The 9,386-nt window shown below is 31.5% G+C and overlaps 1 protein-coding gene across 7 annotated transcripts in view; it reads right to left on the bottom strand.

The window, feature by feature from the left end:
• Window positions 1–2,310: 2,310 nt before the first annotated feature.
• The window catches only part of CDC27A (Tetratricopeptide repeat (TPR)-like superfamily protein), a 62,189-nt gene continuing 55,113 nt past the window's right edge, over window positions 2,311–9,386 (bottom strand). For 4 of the 7 annotated variants that reach the window (XM_022036230.2, XM_022036237.2, XM_022036235.2 and 1 more), the window contains 3 exons: window positions 6,361–6,642; window positions 3,902–4,005; window positions 2,311–3,004 (listed from right to left, as the gene is read on the bottom strand). In XM_022036230.2, the coding sequence (XP_021891922.1) occupies window positions 3,952–4,005; window positions 6,361–6,642 (336 nt within the window). In that variant the 3' untranslated portion in view covers window positions 2,311–3,004; window positions 3,902–3,951. The remainder of the gene's footprint in view (window positions 3,005–3,901; window positions 4,006–6,360; window positions 6,643–9,386) is intronic. The other 3 variants (XM_022036231.2, XM_022036232.2, XM_022036233.2) reach the window with 3 other exon arrangements.

Below are 9,386 nucleotides of genomic sequence, written 5' to 3'. Positions count from 1 at the left end.
TAATCTAAGGTCAGCTTACCTAGGATTTTTCCATGTAAATATAATTTTGTATTTGTTTCTAATACCAATTTAATCTAGTTACATTAAATTTTATTTGTATATTTTTAGAAACACAGTATATATATGAATATATGTGTGTATATATATAATTTTCTACTAGTATATGTGTACATATATTTATACAGATTTATACCATTTATGTGGATAAATATCAAAATATTTTACTTATTAATTACAAATGAAATTTTACAGTCGAGACACACACATTAAAATATATTTACATATATATATATATATATCAAGAAAAATTAATACCAAAGAGTGAGAAGGCAATAGGACCTGAAACCTTTAAAAAATTAAAATTTTAATTTTACAAATTTTCAACCGTATTGTTTTTATTTCGCTTATTTTTCTAACAATATTCTCCAAAAGATACCACATATTTAAAATATAACATTTTAGGTAACTTTAGTTTAACCACAAAAGGAAAAATTTTCCTCTATCATTGGGTTTGATTCAATTCAATTTTAATTATAATTATATGTTTTAACTTCAGAACAGTAAATTTGTCTTTCCAGTTATTAAAAAAAAAGTTATAAGGATATAGAATTTTAGTTAGACTAAGAGTTGAAATGTTATTTCAATTAAAAAAAGTCTTTCTTATTTATATTACATTCATATTCTTACTTTATGAAATTAATATTTCAACCAACCTCAATCTTCACATAATTGAAGTACGCATTAATTTTAAAATCAATTTCATAAAAATAATCTATATACTCCAATAGTAGCACTGAACTTAATTTCATTAAGTAAGATTAAAAATTTAATTTATTAATATATTAATAAAATTATAATAATTAAATTAAATTAAGTTTCAATGATTTTATTATATTTTTAAATAAAAAAATATTATGTGATAAATCAATTTTTTTTTGTTAAAATAATCATAGTGAGTTAAAAATTTTAACTAACTTTTTAAAAGAGAAATAATATCACTTTAACTAATTGAAATTTGTGTTTCTCTTCAACATAAAGAGTTGGAACTTCTTTTCATCCAAAAAAAGAAGAGTTGCAACTTTTCTTAAGCAACCGTGTTTGAATATTTCTAATAATTGAAAATGATTTCTTGGTTTTCAGCACGTGAAGGTATACAAACACATGGATCTCTATTTACTTACCTAAATTATTTCATTCTTTTGATATTTTATTGGTCACTTTACTCCTTAGTATTCATAATTTTTTAACATAAAATATAATAATAAATATAATTTAAACTCAGAATCAGAAACTCTACAATATTATAATTTCTTTATCATCAATTTATACCGATAGTGCAATTGCCCCTGTGGGTTTTCTTAGCAAACAAACAAAGATTGTAGCTTTTATGATTAGAGTGAAATTAAAATGTGCAATTTGACTTCCCACAACTGGGATTGCCAGAAACTCCTTGTTCACATTTTTGCTTTTTTGGCTACGGCGAAAAAGCCAAACACGACATTTCAAACTACTGTCATAAGCTAAGATCAGCTTTTAGCAAGCTGCTTTTAGAGGAATCTTTTTTCTTCACATAATCTTTCTTGAGTTTTTTTACTTAATTAATTATCCATTTACTTTATATTTTTCTCTGCATGCGTCATATTAGGTTAAGAAAATTCTTGTACGAACAGCCCACTCAAAAGATATGGTTTGTGTTACATTAATTACCAATTATTAATTTATATAGAAGGTTAGGAGAAGGGAAAAAAAAAGAGATCTTATTAGACTCAAACGGTAGATATTCAAGCATGATAACTTATATGTTGTTCTATATCTTCATGAATTTAAAAATTTTTACTTATATTGTATCATTTAGTTTATGTAATAAAACTGATAACATTCGAAATTATACAAAATTATACACAAAAAATCTTTTTTTAGTTCTCTTTAGCTCTGTCTTTTAAAAAGTATAAGCCGATCAAACTGTGTAATCAATTTAGATATCATTTATAGCCATAGATGTTTTGCCTGCATCGTTCTGTTCTTTATAATTCAAGCAAGGGAAGCTTCCTAACTTGTAAAATTAATTTGTGAGGCAGATTGAGAATAAACCACGGCTAAAGAGTTCGAATAGTAGAAAATTTTAAAAAAGTGTGATTTTATAGGTTTTTTCCTTTTTTTTTTTTAAGGAAAATGATATTAATTTTGAGGATATTTTGGTTTTGATTGGGCTTTAAACCTTCTGATTTTTTTTCTTTCTATTTTTGATATCTTTTCTTATTTAGTTGTAACCTATAAAAATATAGAGTACTATCAAGGGAATGAAACTAATTTGGAATTGAAAATTAATTTACCTATTGATTTTTTTGCTTCTCTCCTTCCATCTGTACCTCACAGGGCAATAATCAATGCAACAAGCTTCAATAGTTTATCATTCTAGCGGACAAACTTATAGATCAAAAACCTATACTGGCAAGAGAGTTGGTGGAGTAGTTCTCCTCATAGTAATCTCCATTTAGTTGATACAGCAGATTGAAGATTCTCATGCCGAGCATGGGAATTATTAAATTAAATATGGAACTATAGATTTGGGGTGCAAAGCAAGTTAGGTTTTCTTGTACGGAGTTAGGAAGGAGATGCTCCGAGATGAAACAAGAGATGAGGGTACTGGGATGGTTAGCTCCCTACGGTAAGGGTCTTGAAGATTTGAAGGGTCCTATTGCAAATCAAAATCAAGGCTAAGAGAATTTTGAAGAAACTGATCTCAAAGTTGCGCAATTGAAAAAAACTGAACAGCCAACCATGGATGGCCACACTGAATCTCTCATTAAACTAGTAGCTATCAGAAATGGCAATACCCAAGCTGAGATGCCTTAAAGATTTATGGCATTTGGTGATTGGATTGGGGTTTCACCAGATGCCGCCTTTGCTGCAAATTCAACTCTTTATGAAATCTGAAGTATGTCCATCCATCAGCAACCAAGCATCATTCAAAGAGTCTGCAACAGATGTGCAAATAATCTGCCTGAGAAAAAAGAAAAACAGTTATAATCTTACTAGGAGCCAGGAAACACATTGTACGTTTCTTTAGATCATGATCCAAAAAGGAATATGGAATAGTAGAAAAATCACTGAAATGAAATGGGAATAATACTGATGCAAAGTTCTGGGAACTCAAGAGTTTCCAAATATCAAATGAAATAGAGCCTTCAAACGTTACAAGTCTAATCCCCATATAAGCAACATGTTTTCTACATAACCTTTGATGGTAAGAGTTGAAGCGGCTGAGGACACCCTAGCAATCTGAAGTAGGAAGAAAATCTTGATTATATATGTGCATATTCACACTTTCTAATGCATTTGAAACTAGTGACTGGTGACACAAATTGCCTGTGACAGTTTGTCCAAGACAAGTTGAAGCCAAGAATAATAGTGAAAACAAAAAATAAAAAACATGAAATGGAAAACCTCAAACTTGATAAGCATACTAGGGAATGAGCACTACCAGTCTACTAAGTCAGATACAGGTTAGAGTTACTCATAAGTAAAGTGTACTCATTATTTGATTTTTGCCCACAATAAAATGCAGGCTAACTAGAAGATATATATATATATATAAAAGCTGATACAAAACTTTATGGGCTCACAAAGGGTAAAAGAAGTGTTTTCAAAAGAAGAGGATCAATTAATTTCAACAAGATCGTGCAAATTTGTTTAGTTTTCTTTGCACCACTGTATACAAATTTTCTCCATGCAATGCCAGCTTGAAGCACCGATTATGTATTATAGCCCATCCCTCTGTAAACTGAGTAAATAAATCCAAAAGCTCAATCTCCCAAGATATATTTACTGTTAATGAGGAAGCCCAGAAATTGAAGGTTTCTACTGATTACAAAATATTAAAGCATAGGCAGTAAAACACCTTACACAGTGAAGTTGTGAAAGCCGATTATGTAGTATCTTCCATGCATCTCAGTTGAAGTTGCTCTCCAATTGATCTTGTGCAAGTAAAGTTTGCATGCAAGCCTGCCGAAGTACAAATTGATTATGGACCAAAAGAGAGAATAAATACAATATCCGTGGTAGAAATAGTGTTCATGCAAATAAATGCTTATGTTATTTTCTCGATAGCTACATAAGTACTCCAGTTATTTCTTTAATTGATTTTGGAAAAAAAAAAAAAATTTTATTTTGTCACTCCTTTTATTTTGTTACATCTAAAACATTCATAAAATTTTTAACTTACAATTATGAAAATTACTATTTTAATAAAATTCTAATTATATGAGATTACTATTATAATATAATTTTAATTATATTATTTTAACTAATTAAATAATAATAAAATATTCTACTCAACACCTTCCCTCAAATTGGTACAAAAATATCATGCATGCACAACTTGCAGACCAAGTTTTGAAGAGATTTGTTATTTTTGTCATAGTTTAAAATAAAAGATAAAGAGCAACACGCAGTAGCTAATCTTATAGGAATAGAACAAAACTTCTAATCAGTACCTACGGAGTTAGATATAGCAGGATTAGACCGAAAAAGGGAAATAAGCTCCGAGCCTAGAGTCAGTAACCGAAAATAGATCGATATGGCAAGAAAGCGACGACAGACGTGGCGGTGCTCGGAAAAAAGACCAGAGAAGGCCGCTCACGAAACCAGAGGTGGATGCGTGTGGAGGAGCCAAAAAAATGGGTCAGAAAAGACAAGTCGGAGCAGTTTGTGTACGGAGGAACTGATTGGCGTCGGTATCGCAAAACCGAAGAAGAACACATGTAGAGGAGCTAGAAAAAGGACCAAAGAAGGCTGATCAGAGCAGCTCGAGCACGAAGAAGGCCTATTTGTGCACAATGCAGGCAAAGAACCGGAAAGAGTACGTGCAAGAAGAAGATCGACGACAATCAGGTTGCGGGAAAGCCAAACCCAAACGGTTCTGACACGATTTTCACTAGATCTGTGTCGGATATGAACTTATCGATAGTTTTTGTGGTGATTCCCGAAGAAATCATTGGTAGAACGTGGTAGCCGACAGCAGCGTGTGCCGCTCACGCGCTCTGGAGACGGTCACCTGAGTCGAGGGGTAGGCTGACAGTGAGGCGGCGATTCTGTGTAAGGTGGTGGTGAGATTAGATCATGATAGGTGAGTACCGAATCAACTTATTTTACTATTTTAGAGTTTGAAAAAAATCTTAAAATAACTTTATTCGGCTCTAATACCATATTAATTTTGGAGAAAAAATATAAATTTTATTTTTTCATCTCTTTTATATCGTTACACTTGAGATATTTATAAAATTCTTAATTTACAGATAAAGAAATTATTATTTTAGTAGAATTTTAATTACATGAGATTACTATTCTAATAAAATTTTAATTATCATATTTTTTGAAGTTTCATGTTAATAAAGACCTAAAGATATAGAACGAAGATAAATTAGATTGCAATATTTTTAATATAAGAGAATTTTTATTTGATTTTTAGTATTTAGTATTTTTGATTTAAGGGTAACAGCTGCACTATTTCATTTTAACATTTATATCAAATTACACGTAACACATTTAGTTTTATCAATATCAATCTCAAATCACAGTATATGAAATTGAACCATTTCTTAATAATTTCAGTCAAAATTAACTGTAACTGTATTTTCATTATTATGGCGAGGAAGAGAAGGAGAAGAAAACAAGGTATCGGACTGCACAGGGAGAGAGGAGGAAGGCAATGAATAAAGGAAAAAGAAAAATGTTAAAGAAAAGGTAGCTGTTAATTTTAACAGAAATGATTAATTAAGGGTATAATTCAATAGATTGTTATAATTAGCGGGTCACACTTGTACAATTAAATGGAGGGTACGGTACAATTTAACATAAATATAGAAGTGTAAGGATATCTTTGAATATTACACCTTTAATTTATTAGTATCAGAACTAGAGTTTTAGATTAATTAAGAAAATTGTTTTGCTTTCTTTTCTCTGATATATTTGTTTGATCTTGTTCAGGATTTGGTTACTGTGACTGATACCTAAATAATGGTATTGAATTAGGAGAATATGTAAGCCTGTGTTGGATTAATTATTTTATAATCTAAAACTATTTCATACTTGATTATGCTCTTCAGGTCTCTTTCTTCCCTATTTGCTTCTCCTTCCCTTGGTTTTACTCCCTCTCTTCTCGTTCTACTCCTTAAACCTCTATCTCTTGCTCTATTCTTTTTCTATTCTGTTATCTATCTTTATTGTTCACTTGTCTACATCATTAAGTTATCTAGGAAGATAAATCCGTAAAGTCAAAATACCATGAATTTTAATTTTTCCAAATAGAAAAACAGGCAAATATACCATTTAGATGAGCAGAAAAGGGAAGGCAGTTACCTTTATGATAATAGCATCTGATGCAAATGGTTTTAAGTCCAAAGCAATTCCAAAATGGAGCATGGCCTTGTCATAAATTTTACACTCTTTGTAAACTTTGCCCATCAATGCATGTATACTGCTTTCACAAGGGGCATACTCTTTTAGCTCCTCCAGAACTTCCAAAGCTTTATCAAAGATTCCAAGGCTCAGTAACATGTCAGCTTTGTAGTACATAGGGAGTGGATTTCTCTTGTCGGTTATGATAGCTTTCTCCAGCATTTGGAAGGCTTCATTGCTTTTCTGCAATATGATAGAAATGCACAGATACAAAAAATTAATAGATGGCAATCAAGATCTACAACTTTCCAAAGATTCTGCATAACTGTGTGCTTCCATAGTCAACTAACATCATGAATGACATGCTGTGAACTGACCCAAGACCTACATAGTCCGAGAAGTAGTGGTGTAATAAGATGACATGAATAGAGGTTTCTTGTTCAATAAGATCCTAAACTGGCAACTCCTCAAAGTTCAGTTGTCAAGCAGGCGTTAAAGTCTCTGGTGGTGTACTACAGAATAAGGGGTAAAAAGGGAAATGTATTCACAAGGGAAAAAGGGGCTTTTTCTTATGTAACCGATTAGGTTTACGGTTTTAAAATGGTGAAACAGAAAAACCATCTAAAAAGGACCCCTACCTGCCGATCGTAAGACCATTGTAACCTCTAGGTGCACTTGGAGGACTCCTGCTTATTTTCTCCGACATTTGTAACTTATAGATAGGTCAGATATCTATGAATGAAATTATCAGAAAATCTATTTACCTCAAGCATATCAATCTCTCTCTTCCTCTGTTATCTCCATCTCTTCAGATTGGAGCAAAGAGTAAGGTTTCTGACAAGGTAGTATCAGAGCCCTTGAAGCTAACCAAAATGTATGTCGCCATCACCTTGCATGCTCGATATTATGGACGTAAATATGGAAGGCGCAACAAGAATAGGAAATTAACGTTCAATTAACTATGAATCATAATTAATATTAAATCCCTAAATAATACATATATTTTTCATTAGTACTTGATTTATAAATAGTGTAGGATTTTTAATATTTTAATAGAGTATTTCTAATTAAATTTAGATTTCAAAGTAGATTAACATTTTTAAATAAGAATTGTAACCTCTATATAAAGAGGTATGTTGGATATTAATAAAGATAAGTCATAATATTATTTTAAACTACAAGATTGAAATTTTCTTTAACGAGATTTAAGATAGTAGCTCATTTAATGACTTATAATTTATTTTCACAAAATAGGTCGCTCTCACAATAAGAATAAGGGTGTTCCCCTTTATTAGAGGACGACTTTATTGTTAACCGCTTGATGACTAAATTCTTAATTACGGAATGAAACAATTTGGTACCAAAGCAAGCCACCATGGGCGACCAAAGTTTATGTGAAGAGTTGCTGAATCTAAAATTTCGGATGACAGCTTCTGAAACTGCAACAAAAGAGAGTTTGCACCAAATCACACAACAATTAGAACTTCTTCTTAGCCGAACTGTCCAAGTCCAAGAAGAAGGAAAAATTGATAACGAAAAAACTGACAACGGTGGTTCAAATCAGAATCAGGGAGAGGAAAGATGACACACTAGACTAGGGTATGAAGAATCCCACATCAGTTCCCATAACAACGGATTAATTTCTCGTTATACAAAGCTTCATTTTTCTACCTAAGATGGATCAGATGACCCGACTTTGGCTCCATCATTGCGGACAATTTTTATTAATAAAAAAACGGATAACAACGACAAGGTTGGATTGGCAGTCTTCCACTTGTTAGGGGATGCTCAACTTTGGCACTACAAGCTACAACAGGAGGAGATAAGGATGTCATGGGGCCAGTTTGTTAAAATCTGCACATTGCGGTTTGATCCGCTCCTGTAAAACAATTCGTTAGGAGAGATAATCAACCTAAAACAAACAGACACAGGGGAGGACTATATACGATAGTTTTAGAGACTCTTGACCCGTGCCCATAAAGTGCAGCAAGACCAGCAAGTTGACATGTTTACTACGGATCTGGTAGATTCATATAGGCTGGAAGTTTAGATGCAATTACCCACCACTCTTATGCACGCAATGAGTATGGTTAGGGCTTTTGAAAGAAAACAGTAGTTATGAAATATGACTGTACACAATTATAGTGACCATTTTCAGTCCGTTACCAAGCCTCAATTCATTTCAGAAAACACCATAGGACAACAACATTACGATATAATCTGGTAACACTTCATCTCCATTTATAAAGGAACTAATAAGAGCAGAGATGATAGAAAGAAGATTGAACAGGTAGTGTTATAACTGCGATGAGTCGTTTGTTTCGAGTTACCAATGTAGACGACTGTTCTGACTCGACATTGAACAAGACACTGATCCTGAACAACAAGAATAGACTAACAAGTCAGTTATATCCACAATTCAAACTTGAGAACAAGGTAGAAAACCAGGGAGAATAATGTTATGGATGCAAATATAAAAAACGCAACAAGAATAGGAAATTGACATTCAATTAAATATTAAATCTTATTTAGTATTAGATTCTTAAGTAGTTAGAATCCTAATTAGTATTAGATTTCTAAATAATATATATATATTTTTCATTAATACTTGATTTCTAAATAATGTTGAATTTCTAATATCTTAATTAGATTTAAATTACAAATTAGATCTAAATTCTAAAATAAATTAACATTTTTAAATAAAAATTGTACCTTCTATATAAAGGAGTATGCTTGACATGAATAAAGACAAATTAAAATGTTATTTTAAACCACAAGATTAGAATTCCTTTTAACGAAATCTAAGATAACAACTTCATTTTAATGATTTGTAATTAATTTTCACAAAATACGCCGCTATCACAATAAAAATAAGGTGTTAACCCTTTACTAGAATACGACTTTGTTGTTAATTGCCTAATGACTCGATCTTGAATCGGGGAACACAAAATTACATTTTTAGGTTCATCCGTAAGGGTAAACCAAAT

This window comes from Carica papaya, chromosome 4 (genome assembly GCF_054855325.1).
Source record: "Carica papaya isolate Zhongbai chromosome 4, ASM5485532v1, whole genome shotgun sequence".
In the NCBI taxonomy this organism is placed as follows: domain Eukaryota; kingdom Viridiplantae; phylum Streptophyta; class Magnoliopsida; order Brassicales; family Caricaceae; genus Carica; species Carica papaya.
This window is presented reverse-complemented; position numbering and strand designations above follow the sequence as displayed.